A 14891-nucleotide genomic window follows, 5' to 3' on the forward strand; every position below is an offset into this window, starting at 1 on the left:
TAGATGGTACAATAATTCTCTACACTATACTTATTTGTTTAATCACAAACTGAAATTAGGCAAACTATTAGAATTTTTGCAACCAGGAAATGTCAGTGATTTCTGCATAGTGCATCTTTAAGATTAGGCATAAGGTTAGCAGTGTGGTTGAGGTTAGGTTTAAAATCAGATTTTAAACAGCACGCCTAAACTTAAATTAAGACCTAACACCAAATATTTGTTTCCATTCATTTTTACTATATAGGCGGTGGTAACTAGCGGAAAACCCTGATCCGGGTACAAATTAAAGTAGGCTGGGTAAACTTTGTTTTGCGGCATTGCGTGTACGTTTACAACAGTCAGGCGATGCAACGATGATCCAATGACACCGTTTGTAAGGTAACTGTAATATTCATATGTGTAAACATACTGAATTGTAATTGGATGCATTTTACCGCCATATCATACTGCGCTATGATTGGGTAAGACCACCCCAGTGTTGAGGTCATCTTCGGTTGATCATGCCAGTTGTAGCTAGCTAATAAAGAGCTAGAAATATCCTGTCATACTGCATTTTATTATTTTGTACAAAGCGTGCAAGACAGCACCTATACCCTGCTAATGTATGTTAAAATTAGTTTATGTATTGCAGTTTGTTTGAACTGTACTGTAGGTTATTGTTTAGCTGTCAGCTGTGATCTACATAATATACACTGCTCAAAAAAATAAAGGGAACACTTAAACAACACAATGTAACTCCAAGTCAATCACACTTCTGAAATCAAACTGTCCACTTAGGAAGCAACACTGATTGACAAATTCCACATGCTGTTGTGCAAATGGAATAGACAACAGGTTGAAATTATAGGCAATTAGCAAGACACCCCCAATAAAGGAGTGGTTCGGCAGGTGGTGACCACAGACCACTTCTCAGTTCTTATGCTTCCTGGCTGATGTTTTGGTCACTTTTGAATGCTGGCGGTGCTTTCACTCTAGTGGTAGCATGAGACGGAGTCTACAACCCACACAAGTGGCTCAGGTAGTGCAGCTCATCCAGGATGGCACATCAATGCGAGCTGTGGCAAGAAGGTTTGCTGTGTCTGTCAGCGTAGTGTCCAGAGCATGGAGGCGCTACCAGGAGACAGGCCAGTACATCAGGAGACGTGGAGGAGGCCAACAACCCAGCAGCAGGACCGCTACCTCCGCCTTTGTGCAAGGAGGAGCAGGAGGAGCACTGCCAGAGCCCTGCAAAATGACCTCCAGCAGGCCACAAATGTGCATGTGTCTGCTCAAACGGTCAGGAACAGACTCCATGAGGGTGGTATGAGGGCCCGACGTCCACAGGTGGGGGTTGTGCTTACAGCCCAACACCGTGCAGGACGTTTGACATTTGCCAGAGAACACCAAGATTGGCAAATTCACCACTGGCGCCCTGTGCTCTTCACAGATGAAAGCAGGTTCACACTTAGCACATGTGACTGACGTGACAGAGTTTGGAGACGCCGTGGAGAACGTTCTGCTGCCTGTAACATCCTCCAGCATGACCGGTTTGGCGGTGGGTCAGTCATGGTGTAGGGTGGCATTTCTTTGGTGGGCCGCACAGCCCTCCATGTGCTCGCCAGAGGTAGCCTGACTGCCATTAGGTACCGAGATGAGATCCTCAGACCCCTTGTGAGACCATATGCTGGTGCGGTTGGCCCTGGGTTCCTCCTAATGCAAGACAATGCTAGACCTCATGTGGCTGGAGTGTGTCAGCAGTTCCTGCAAGAGGAAGGCATTGATGCTATGGACTGGCCCGCCCGTTCCCCAGACCTGAATCCAATTGAGCACATCATGTCTCGCTCCATCCACCAACACGTTGCACCACAGACTGTCCAGGAGTTGGCGGATGCTTTAGTCCAGGTCTGGGAGGAGATCCCTCAGGAGACCATCAGGAGCCTCATCAGGAGCATGCCCAGGCGTTGTAGGGAGGTCATACAGGCACGTGGAGGCCACACACACACACTACTGAGCCTCATTTTGACTTGTTTTAAGGACATTACATCAAAGTTGGATCAGCCTGTAGTGTGGTTTTCCACTTTAATTTTGAGTGTGACTCCAAATCCAGACCTCCATGGGTTGATAAATTGGATTTCCATTGATTATTTTTGTGTGATTTTGTTGTCAGCACATTCAACTACGTAAAGAAAAGTATTTAATAAGATTATTTCATTCATTCAGATCTAGGATGTGTTATTTTAGTGTTGCCTTTATTTTTTTGAGCAGTATATTAGAGTAGAGAGTAAAGCATTGGCTGTTAGCCACAACACCAGCAGCAGTGTCTAGCCAAAAAGTAAACTAATAGCCAAGTTAGCCAACTAGCTAGCGTTTTATAAGTATGTGCACGTAAGGACAACCGCAGTATATGATGGCAACCGTGCGACTAGGCTAATTAATGCAGTGATAAAGCACCTTCTGTTTACACTTTGTTTTGAGTTCACCTTCTAGGCAACTATGTTAACGTAGTTATGCGTTTCAGCACTGAAAGTCACCTGTGTGCTGTCCAATTGTCCCTAGCCTTTGGGACCGTGGCTTATCCATTAAGGAGTGAAGTGGTCAGGCTGGATAAAAAATGTAAGCATAACTTTGTCCCTTTCAATTTCTTGTTCGCGTGACCTTTTGTCTAAAGTATAACAGGACGTCCAGAAATCAAATGACCACTACTTTAAGATTAAGATAACTTTATTGGGAAATTGCACACAAGGTCCAATCATAATTTAACTTCACCTTTTAACTGAACCCCCCTGAAAGACATCACCTTTTAACTGAACCCCCCCTGAAAGACATCACCTTTTAACTGAACCCTTCCGAAATACATCACCTTTTAACTGAACCCCTCCAAAAGACACGCACACATACAGACTGGGCTCCAGGGGAGCTGTGTTGTGGGAGGTGGGGGCAAGTGCCTTGCTCAAGGGCACATCGTCAGGCATTTGATACCAGCAACCCTTCGGTTGCCAGCTCACTTCCTGACAGATTTTCAGTCGAACCTGGGATTCGAACTGGCAACCTTCCGGTTGCTGGCTCACCTCTCTCACCGCTAGGCTACTTGCCCTAATGCACTTTTATTTAAATTATTTTTTTAATATACATGTTTCTACCCCCTTCTCTGGCCATTCGTAAGTGCATCTAACTTTTGGTCAATGGGTAATTGTCACTGTTCCGCTCCTCTACCTTGGACGGGAGTATCCCAAAGGCAATGGCTACTTTAGGGATAGACTGAAGTCTGTATTTTTGAATAACAAAGATGTGAAAGACCCAGAGATGATCAAACAAATGATAGCCTGAGGGGAGTTTGTCATCATGGAGTTGGAAGCACTTTACTACCTGAGGAAGTACAGAGCCATGAAAAAGCAGTACTACGAACCTGAGGAATGACTGGCCACACTTGACACCACTGCCTTGAAATGTGACAATAACATCAAAGTTATGGTGCCCTCTATGAAGAGGTTTTATTAAGAAGGGTCTAAGCCACCTGACTAGTCCAAACGCCAGAATGATTGAAGGCCATATTAAGGTTCAATAGAAGCTATAACAGTGCATTCAACGTACAACAGTATATGCTGTTTAATATGCTTTCCTTGTTCCATGCATACTTGAAACAGTATATTGGCTTTTGTAGTCTTGCATTTTACTTTTTATACAATATTTTTTTAACAGACCAACTTTGCCTAAACCACTATAAAACCACCTGAGAATATTTATTTGAAACTATGCTGGAAAAATATTTTGGGGCTCTGAAAAAACATTCAATGTGGAATGAGAATACTAAAACATAGCAGCGACCCTGAGTTGCTTCATTCAAGTAGAATAACTTCACGTGGGTGGATAATTCTGAGGTTTTAATAAAAAAACAAAAACATTTCAACTCTTATCTGGTGATGAATGTTATTGTAGGATGTCGATCTTCAGAGTATAAAATTAAACTTAATTCTTAAAGTCTCGTAAACACCTTAACACATGAGAGGTTGTCGCGTTGCACGTCCGGTGAGGTCCAGGTCATGTTTCGTGGTCACTCGGGCTCAGTCACCACTGCACTCGGATATGTCAATTCGGCAGATAGGGCACGTGGAGTTTTCCTGCCAATAGCAAACAACCAGGTGTATTTTTTCTAATTCTAATAGATGTTCATATAGTTTTCCATTTACCTTGTACAAACTCAAGGTTCAATAGTTAATTTAATGACATTTTAAATGGTGAGAACACCAACTGTTGTGTAACTGCATTGTAACACAGTGCTGTCTAAATATGTTGTTGTTTGTGTGTTGGGGCCTGCTTATATTGCACCACAGAAAAAGTGTGTACCTTTAACCAGCGGTCGATGCATTGCATATGGTAGTTATGGAGGCATGGGAGCATCCTCAGCAGTTCCCCCTCTGTATAGTCTGAGAAACAGATCTGACACCTGTACACAGAGGAAAACATTATCACTGGAGAACACTAAGAGAATACAGTAGTAGTAGTAGTAGTAGTATTGTCACTAAACCAGAATTTTGACTTCGATACTGTATCTTTAAACCCATTAATGACATTTATGACAGCACAAGCTCACAGTCAGTTGAGTTAGGTGAGGAAGAGATGTGACAGACGAAGGGGGACAGTATCTATAGACGTGATGGAGATACGATTAAAGGTGCACTATGCAGATATCGTTCTGCCATTTCCTGGTTGCTAAAATTCAAATCATTCACCTAATTACAGTTTATATGACAAAGCAAGCATAGTGTAGACAGTGTACCATCTAAACCGCTGTGAAATATACTGTATGTAATATATAGTGCCTTCGGAAAATATTCAGACCCCTTAACTTTTTCCATATTTTTTTACATTACAGCCTTATTCTAAAATGTATGAAATTGTTTTATTTCCACATCAATCTACACACAAGGCCACAGGAAGGCCAAAAAGATCATCAAGGACATCAACCACCCGAGCCACATCCTGTTCACCCAGCTATAATACAGAAGGCAAGGTCAGTGCAGGTGCATCAAAGCTGGGACTCAGAGACTGAAGCAGCTTCTATCTCAAGGCCATCAGACTGTTAAATGGCCACCACTAGCCGGCTACCACCTGGTTACTCAAACCTGCACCTTACAGGCTGCTGCCCTATATACATAACATTGAATCACAGGCCACTTTAAAAATGGAACACTAGTCACTTTAATAATGTTTACACACTGCTTTACTCATCTTATGTATACTGTATTTTATTCTACTGTATTTTAGTCAATGCCACACCAACATCATCCTAATATATCGGCACAGTTATTTTCAGGTCTCTCCAGAGATGTTCAGTCAGGTTCAAGTCCAGCTCTGGCTGGGCCACTCAAGGACATTGAGATTTGTCCCGAAACCACTCCTGCGTTGTCTTGGCTGTGTGCTTGGGGTCGTTGTCCTGTTGGAAGTTGAACCTTCACCTCAGTCTGAGGTCCTGAGCGCTCCGGAGCAGGTTTTCATCAAGGATCTCTGTACTTTGCTCCGTTCATCTTTCCCTCAATCCTGACTAGTCTCTGCTGCTGAAAAACATCCCCACAGCACGATGCTGCCACCACCATGCTTCACCGTAGTGATGGTGCCAGGTTTCCTCCAGATGTGATGCTTGGCATTCAGGCGCTCCAAGCGGGTTGACGCTCCAAGCAGGCTGTCATGTGCCTTTTACTGAGGAGTGGCTTCAGTCTGGCCACTACCATAAAGGCCTGATTGGTGGAGTGCTGCTGAGATGGTTGTCCTTTTGAAAGGTTCTCCCATCTCCACAGAGGAACTCTGGAGCTTTGTCAGAGTGACCATCGGGTTCTTGGTCACCTCCTTGACCAAGGCCCTTCTCCCTCGATTGGCCAGGCGGCCAGCTCTGGGAAGAGTCTTGGTGGTTCCAGACTTCTTCCATTTAAGAATGATGGAGGCCACTGTGTTCTTGGAGACCTTCAATGCTGCAGAAATGTTTTGGTATCCTTCCCCAGATCTGTGCCTCGATCCTGCCTCGGAGCTCTACGGACACTTCCTTCGACCTCATGTTTTGGTTTTTGCTCCGACATGCCCTGTCAACTGTGGGACCTTATATAGACAGGTGTGTGTCTTTCCAAATTATGTCCAAACAATTGTTTTTCGCACAGGTGGACTCCAATCAAGTTGTAGAAACATCTCAAGGATGATCAATGGAAACCAGATGCACCTGAGCTTAATTTCGAGTCTCATAGCAAAGGGTCTTAATACTTATGTAAATAAGGTATCTGTTCATTTTAATACATTTGCAAACATTTCTAAAAAAAAAAAAAGAAAGTTTTTTCTTCGTCATTATGGGGTATTGTGTGTAGAATGATGAGAAAGGATTTATTTAATCAATTTTAGAATTAGGCTGTAATGTAACAATGTGGGAAAAGTAAAGGGGTCTGAATACTTTCCAAATGCACTGTGTACACACATTTTGCATGTGCTATTGCAGGTGCAGAGAAATGCTTGTTTCTAGCGCCACGCGACCAATAAAATGTAATTTGTATTCCTATTAACTTCCAGTTTAGTGAGAGCGGCTTTATCGCAATGCTAAGTCATACCGGCCAACTTACTGCCTGCTTGAACGGCAATAACTCAGATAAACATGAAATGACCCTGGGAATCGATAGAGCTCAGATGCACAAAAGCAATATAACATTCAAAATGGGTGAATCTTTAACTTCTGTGCAGCATGAGTGGGGAGCTAACATGTTACAGCCCAGACTTCCAGTGCTCTAGCAATAAGTAGAGCAGGCAAAAGCCATGAACTTTGCGCTCGTTGTTCATGTAGTAATGAAAAAGTACCGAAGTATATAGTGCTGCACTAATCTGAAGTGTGCTGATATTCTGAGCAAGTAAATTGATGTATTTCAATTAGAACTGGTGAACTGCACTGCTTCATCTTTATTGGAAACTATGATGAGTTTAATCAATGTGCTTTGGCTGGAACAATATCCTGTGCTCAGACAGCCCCATCTTACATTATGGAAAAGGTACTCGTTTGTGACTTACTGTGTCTTTCCTGCACTATGTGCTGGGTCGTAGGTTTTCGTAGGCAGCCTCTCGATCTCTCTCTCACTCAGGGTTTTCTTGGCCACAACAGCACCCTGGCCCTCCTCAAAGGCCAGTAGAGCCTGAGAGATCAAAACAGAGCATACACACATGAACCAAAACCCACATTATTAAGACAATAATGGGGTTACTAGGGATGCAAGACATAAATCAATGCAAGAACAATGCTGGAAAACCTATGTAAGAGTGACTGCAAAACAGAAGGTGTGATGCCTACATGGGGAGGACAAAAGCTTTGTTTGTTTCACAAATGGACCCAGGCAGATTGTACCTCATAGTTGTCTCCCTGACTGTCATCAAAGAGGGAAGAGACCGCATGACGGGGGTTTCTGCGACGAGGAGTGCGAGATCGGCCTCTTCCTCTGCGCCTTCCCATCAACTCTGAATGATTCAACACACACTTAACACACATACACACCACAGCAACAAGTAGTACATCAAGCATACCAGTAAATTTCACACTACTGTGGTTGTTGTTCAGTAACATACCTTCCTCTAATCCCGCAACGAGAGGCGAAAACGCTGCGTAGTTCACTGCTGAGGGCCAGGGCGACATCCAGTTCATCCCTAAATGAGGAGCATACTGGAGGGGGACAGCACAATAATCAGACCCATTCAGTGTCACATTGAGTGTGTACGTGCTTTTGGACATAATACTCACCGGGTAGTTGTGGTGGGGTCTGTTGGGCGGCATGGCTTCCTGCTGCCTCCTTTGTTCCTGCTGCAGTTGCTCCTCTCGGTCAAACTGTTCCTACAGAGAAAAAAATAATCCATCATCTCACAGACAAATCAGGAGACTGAAGCTTTTATGGTTTTATGTGAAAGTCATTAATTCAGTTCCAATCCCGAATGTACTGATTATGATTGAATTAGCCTGAAGTAGAGAACCCAACAGTGTGTTGTCGACCAGTGTTGACTTAAAGCAAGCTTGTTTTAAAGAGATAAGTGGTACCCTTTGAGGTATCCCTACCTGAAGACTGCGCGCAAATGCCTCATCTTCCTTCAACTGCACTGCGCGAACCACAGCCTCTACAATGACATCATCATCATCACTGATGACCACCTCATCATATTTGGGCGGCATTGCTTCGGCTGTTGAGAGAAGAGTAGTCAGAGGGTCCAGAGACACACCAAGGGTAAGCTTATGGTTCTGCTGTTGTCTGTGAATTCTGTTTGAGTCCGGTTGGTCAATGTGTAGTGAGTCACTTAAAAGTGACCTAGAATCTAATCTGCAGTTAACTTTTAGGTAGGTCTATATTGGGCCCGCAACATTTCGAAGTAGCATCCTATCAAAGAGCTAAACTTCTTTTCGCCTTAGTATGTGTGTCATCTTCTTACCTGTAGAGAAAGGAACCTCCCAGCCAGCAACAGGACTCTCTTTCTCTGTGCCTGGCAGGAATGACACAGAGTCTGTGGTGGGGTTTGTTGGGGCTTGGGCAAATGTGGAGGCCTTGGAGGTGGACTTGGTAGAGGCTGCTCTTTTACAGGTCCTCTTCCTGACTCTGTTGTAACTAGGGAGCCCAGGTTCCACTGTGGATACTGCCACAGGAGCCTGAGACGATGTGTTTCTGCAAAATCCTTCCCCGGCTGTCACTTCCTGCGAGGCAGGGGGCGCACCAAGGGAGGATGAGGGTGGTGACGATGAATAAGAACATGGCATAGAGAAAGGGAGAGGAGGTTCCAGCCAGGTAACCAGAGAAGAGTCTGTTGTCATGAGAGATGAAGCAGCAACAAAACCACTGGTTGCCCACGAGGTGCCCGGTTTGGCTTCACCTCTCATGCTGGTGGCTGGCACGGACAGCTTTTTACGTTTTGACATCTGATGAGAGGTGGGGGTCATGAGAGGTTTGTCCTCTCGACTGGGAGGTGGGCTGAGAGAAACCTTCAAAAAAAGGTCAAGGTCAGGCTGTGGCGACATTCAGCGACTCAACTTTACATTTCTGTTGCAAGACTTGAGACGTCACACTTGGATTTTATAGTAAATTGTTGCCTTCAGAATGTATTCAACTTACCGATCCAAAGTTTTCAAACGTATTGTACCGCCGTCTCCTTCTGAGGCACTGAGGGCTGCACAAGCAAAATGAGAACATTTTGAGGAATATAGCTCTACACAGTCTTGCTTTGTAAGGTATACGGACAGAAATGGGAGCTGTATCTTTATTGCACTGATGGTAGTAAGTGTTCCTAGTAAATACAGGACCATAATATGCTCAGCAGCAGTGTACCTGGGCGTCTCAAGGATGACGACAGGGGGCTCGTTTAGGGTGCCAACATCGCTGAGATCACCAAAGAGCAGGTCTCGCTCATCCAGTAGGCATGCCCGATTCAGGGGTCCCATGGTGTCTAGTTCCTCCAAGTCCTGAAGTGGACTGCTGGGCTCCAAGTTCTCCGGTGTACTGTCCATGTCTACGAAGATCGAGCTACTAGCTTGTGTATGGTCCACACACTGTCAAAGCTGCAATGTGCAAACCAACACACATTCACACCATTTTATGTGATTAATGACAAAGTTAGAGCAGTCTACTTTTTCATAATCATGCAGTCTTAACAAGGTTTGCTACTGTATATCATTAATCCTAAATTACATAAGAAGGTGCCTCTGGAGAAGTTACTAGCTGGGTAGGTAGTCCAGTTAATCACTTAATTGGTATATACAGCCTGAAACTAATGGCCGCAAAATCATGTAATTGTTCTTTACAAGCCAGAATGTTGAGAGAAAAAAAATGTGCATTTAAACTTACTCTACCAATAGTCTGTGCAGTTTGTACTTCAGCTGCTCAGATGAGACAAAATATTCACAGGAAAGTATTGTTAGGTATATGGTTTGGTTCTGCACAAAGGTAAAAAATAAAATAAAATAAAAATGTATACTGGATATTTGGTTCCCTCGTCAATAGCTATTGAACCAAGTATGCCATGACAATTGAATATTCTGAATTAGGGGAGGGAGGAGAACAATCCACACCTTTTTGTTGGAATTGTTTTGGGAAGACTGAAATCCCCCCCAAATTAAATTAAATTCACACAAAAAAAGGTGTTGATTGTTCTCCATCCCCCCTGGTTTAGAAATCCCCTCCAAATTAAATTAAATTCACACAAAAAAAGGTGTTGATTGTTCTCCATCCCCCCTGGTTTAGAATATACCATTTTCATGACCATTTTGCATGCTTGGTTCAACAGCTGTCGAAGAGAGAAAAAATAAGTATGGTTCTCTAAAAAGTTGGGTAAGCAATACTTTCCTGTGGATATCTTGTCTCAAATTTTAAGCGGCTGAAGGACAAACCGCATAGACAACAGGTATAGTACATTTAAATGTAATTTGAGTCAACATTCTGGCTTGTAAGGAACATTTACACAATTTTGCAGCCATTAGTTTCAAGCTACATTGCCTTTAGAAAGTATTTACACCCCTTGACTTTTTCCACATTTTTTTAGATGTTTTATTTTTATGAGATTTTATAAACAATACAAAACATACACACGACTACATCCTAGAAAACATCACTACATCACACCTGCCCAGACCCACTAGCCCCCATCCCTATCGCCATATCACTTTCTGCCACATGGCCTCAAACTGCACAGTTGTTTGTCTCCATCGCCCAGATAATAAAGCTTTTGATCTTTCCATTGCGTGAACGACGGAGGATTGGCTGATTTCCAGTGTTTGAGAATACTTTTTTTTGTATTTTTTTTATAATTGATGAGAAGAGTATTGTTCAACCCTTCGGGTAACACACCGCAACCTCATGTCATGCCTTCAAATATACAGACAGACTAATTTAAAAAAAACATATTGTAATAACCTTTTTTTTTTTACATTCCCAGAAGGCATGAATTATTGAGTCAATAGAAGTTTTACACTTCAGACGACTGCCATTGTGCTGTAGAACTTGCGAATTGTCATGGCTTTAGAAGCTTCTGATTGGCTAATTGACATAATTTGAGTCAATTGGAGGTGTACCTGTGGATGTACTTCAAGGCCTACCTTCAAACTCAGTGCCTCTTTGCTTGACATCAATGGAAAATCAAAATAAATCAGCCAAGACCTCAGGAAAAAGATTGTAGACCTCCACAAGTCTGGTTCATCCCTGGGAGCAATTTCCAAATGCCTGAAGGTACCACGTTCATCTGTACAAACAATAGTACGCAAGTATAAACACCATGGGACCACGCAGCTGTCATACCACTCAGGAAGGAGACGCGTTCTGTCTCCTAGAGATGAACGTACTTTGGTGCAAAAAGTGCAAATCAATCCCAGAACAACAGCAAAGGACCTTGTGAAGATGCTGGAGGAAACAGGTACAAAAATATCTATATCCACAGTAAAACGAGTCCAATATCGACATAACCTGAAAGGCCGCTCAGCAAGGAAGAAGCCACTGCTCCAAAACCGCCATAAAAAAGCCAGACTACGGTTTGCAACTGCACATGGGGACAACGATCGTACTTTTTGGAGAAATATCCTCTGGTCTGATAAAACAAAAAGAGAACTGTTGGTCATAATGACCATTGCTATGTTTGGAGGAATAACGGGGAGGCTTGCAAGCCGAAGAACACCATCCCCACCGTGAAGCACGGGGGTGGCAGCGGCATGTTGTGGGGGTGCTTTGCTGCAGGAGGAACTGGTGCACTTCACAAAATAGATGACATCATGAGGAAGGAAAAGTATATGGATATATTGAAGCAACATCTCAAGACATCAGTCAGGAAGTTTAAACTTGGTCGCAAATGGGTCTTCCAAATGGACAATGACACCAAGCATACTTCCAAAGTTGTGGCAAAATGGCTTAAGGACAACAAAATCAAGGTATTGGAGTGGCTATCACAAAGCCCTGACCTCAATCCTATAGAAAATGTGTGGGCAGAACTGAAGAAGCATGTGCGAGCAAGGACAAACCTGACTCAGTTACACCAGCTCTGTCAGGAGACATGGGCCAAAATTCATCCAACTTATTGTGGGAAGCTTGTGGAAGGCTACCCGAAATGTTTGACCCAAGTTAAACAATTTAAAGGCAATGATACCAAATACTAATTGAGTGTATGCAAACTTCTGACCCACTGGGAATGTGATGAAAGAAATAAAAGCTGAAATAAATCACTCAAATTATTCTGACATTTCACATTCTTAAAATAAAAGTGGTGATTGTAACTGACCTAAAACAGGGAATTTTTACTAGGATTAAATGTCAGGAATTGTGAAAAACTGAGTTTAAATGTATTTGGCTAAGGTGTATATAGATTTCCGACTTCAACTGTGTGTGTGTGTATATATATATAAAATATAAATAAATAAAAGGTATGGGGAAACAGTGATTCCTCATGAAACCCAGACAAAAAAGACCATGATTTTTGGAGGAAGGATTTTTGACATTTGAATCTAAAAGCATAATTGAGAAATAATTAATCTAAGTTGACGTACTTATGACATTTTGGCCTTACCACAGCCACCTTTAAGACTCCATAATGTTTCATCTGTAGATGCTTTACCGCTTGCTCTGTAATATGAGTAGTATTTTGATTTCAATAAAAATTTAAATAAATTAATATTGAAAAAAAAAAAAATTTTTGGGGATTTTGCTATTTTTGTTTTATACATTGTTGAACATAATACACTCCACAAGCATATTCAAGTTCTAGAGTGGACCTATGCTAGATTTAAAGTTATGGCCCAATTTTTAGAGAGAAAATGGAATACTAGGCAATGTAACCAATCACAGCCTTCCTTGTACTTGTATCACTGCACATCCTACAAATGGGTTACCACATTCACTGTTGGTAATGCGGACAAATTGGATCTTAACTCTAAAAGTAGCAGACAGCCCACTCTGGAACTTTGATATGTCCGTTTAATATATTATGTTCAACAATACATTGAAACATTTGCCAAATCAAATTGTGTGTTTTCAATATTCATGTTTTATATTCTTCAATATTCCTAAATTAATGTAAAAAAAGTTACTGAAATCTAAATACTACGTATTACAGAGCAAGCTGTAAAGCTTCATATGACACCAATGTTTGCTGTGTAGCACCTACAGATTAAACAATATGGAGTCTTAAAGGAGGCCTGGGTAAGGCCAAAATTGAATAAATATGCCAACTTTGATAAATTATGCTTTTAGATAAAAAATTTAAATATACCGGTTCCTTCAGAAAGTATTCACACCCCTTGACTTTTTCCACATTTTGTTGTTACAGCCTGAATTAAAAATGTTTTAAATCAAGATTTTTTGTTGTCACTAGCATACTCCAGAATGTCAAAGTGGATTATGTTTTTCCTCTTCATTTTTACAAATTAATTAAAAATGAAAAGCTGAAATGTCTTCAGTCAACACGTATTCAACCCCTTTGTTAGGGCAAGCCTAAATAAGTTACTGAGTAAAAATGTGCTTAACAAATGACATAAGTTGCAGAGACTCACTGTGTACAGATCATTGTATGTGTGGGGTACAGAGATGAGGTAGTCATTCAATAATCATACATTAATTTAATGACTACCTCATCTCTGTACCCCACACATGCAATTATCTGTAAGGTCCCTCAGTCGAGCAGTGAATTTCAAACAGATTCAACCACAAAGACCAGGGATGGTTTTGAAATGCAAAGGGCACCTATTGGTAGATGGGTAAAAAATATGGGTACCACCCTTCATATTTTCAAGCATGGTGGTGACTTCATCATGTTATGTGTATGCTTGTCATCGGCAAGGACTATGGAGTTTTTTTAGGATAAAAATTAACAGAATAGAACTAAGCACACGCAAAATCCTAGAGGAAAACCTGGTTCAGTCTGCGTTCCAACAGACACTGGGAGACAAATTCACCTTTCAGCAGGACAATAACCTAAAAACACAAGGCCAAATATACACTGTAGTTGCTTAGAAAAGGTGTGCAAAGCTCTTAGACTTACCCAGAAAAACTCACAGGTGTAAACGCTGCCCAAGGTGATTCTAACATGTATTGACTCAGGGGGTTGAATACTTATCTAATTAAGCTATATTAGTGTTTTATTTTTATTTATTTTTTATATACAAATGTTAGAATTTTTCTTCCACTTTGACATTGCAGAGTACTTTGTGTAGATCATTGGACAAAAAAAAAAAAAAGACAATTAAATATATTTTAATCCCACCTTGTAACAACATTTTGATCAACTCTAGGGGTGGGAATACTTTAAAGTCACTGTACTGTATATACCAATTAATTGTGTATTACAGCCTGATTAAATCAGACTACTAACTAGGCAGCTAGCTTAAAATATAACTACCTGTATTTGACCAAGGAATTCGAATAATTCTATAGGATTCCTATTTATTTGACTCTGAAATGACTATTTTGACGGCATAAATCATGAAGCGAATGAGTCATATCCTTAAATATTGTGGGAACGTAACGTCTTAACGTAACATAAACATATCAATGAGTGTACCTAGCTAGCTATTCCCTATTTGAGGTGTGAACCTGTAAACGTTAACTAATTTACTGGCAAGTATGTACTGCACTCTGTTGGTATGCGTTGGCTAGCTAACTGTGCCTGTGGCTACCCGGTGGTATGCTAGCTAACGACTGTTGACTGATCTAATATAAATACAACAAAACTAATACGTTCACATAGATCACACCTTACTTCGTGATTACGATTCAATTGGTCCTTGTTCTTGAGAACTCTCTTGTTAATCCATCTCACAAAATACAACGACTAAACATTCTAGCCAGTTAGCTAACCAGCTACTACTTTCCTTTCTCTTCCAGCGCCAAAACCACAACATGCTGTTTTATTTCCGTTTGTGACGTGTAATGTCCCATGTTCAC

At 41.7% G+C, this 14891-nt stretch overlaps 1 protein-coding gene across 3 annotated transcripts; it reads right to left on the minus strand.

Annotated features, from left to right (window-relative positions):
• Positions 1–2682: 2682 nt before the first annotated feature.
• On the minus strand, positions 2683–14858 carry si:ch211-59o9.10 (uncharacterized). Of its 3 annotated transcripts, none has more exons than XM_029696708.1 (11): positions 14707–14858; positions 9303–9532; positions 9090–9144; positions 8416–8959; positions 8048–8169; positions 7739–7828; positions 7567–7660; positions 7349–7458; positions 7018–7139; positions 4324–4423; positions 2683–4097 (listed from the first exon to the last, which is right to left on the minus strand). In XM_029696708.1, the coding sequence occupies exons 2-11, from the start codon at positions 9479–9481 to the stop codon at positions 4041–4043; spliced, it is 1473 nt and encodes a 490-aa protein (XP_029552568.1). In that variant the 5' UTR covers positions 9482–9532; positions 14707–14858; the 3' UTR covers positions 2683–4040. The 3 variants fall into 3 exon arrangements, with proteins under 3 accessions (XP_029552568.1, XP_029552569.1, XP_029552570.1); XM_029696709.1 differs by having other exon boundaries at positions 14702–14858; XM_029696710.1 differs by lacking the exon at positions 14707–14858 and adding an exon at positions 11066–11090.
• Between the last annotated feature and the right edge of the window lie 33 nt (positions 14859–14891).

This window comes from Salmo trutta, chromosome 17, assembly GCF_901001165.1.
Source record: "Salmo trutta chromosome 17, fSalTru1.1, whole genome shotgun sequence".
NCBI lineage: Eukaryota > Metazoa > Chordata > Actinopteri > Salmoniformes > Salmonidae > Salmo > Salmo trutta.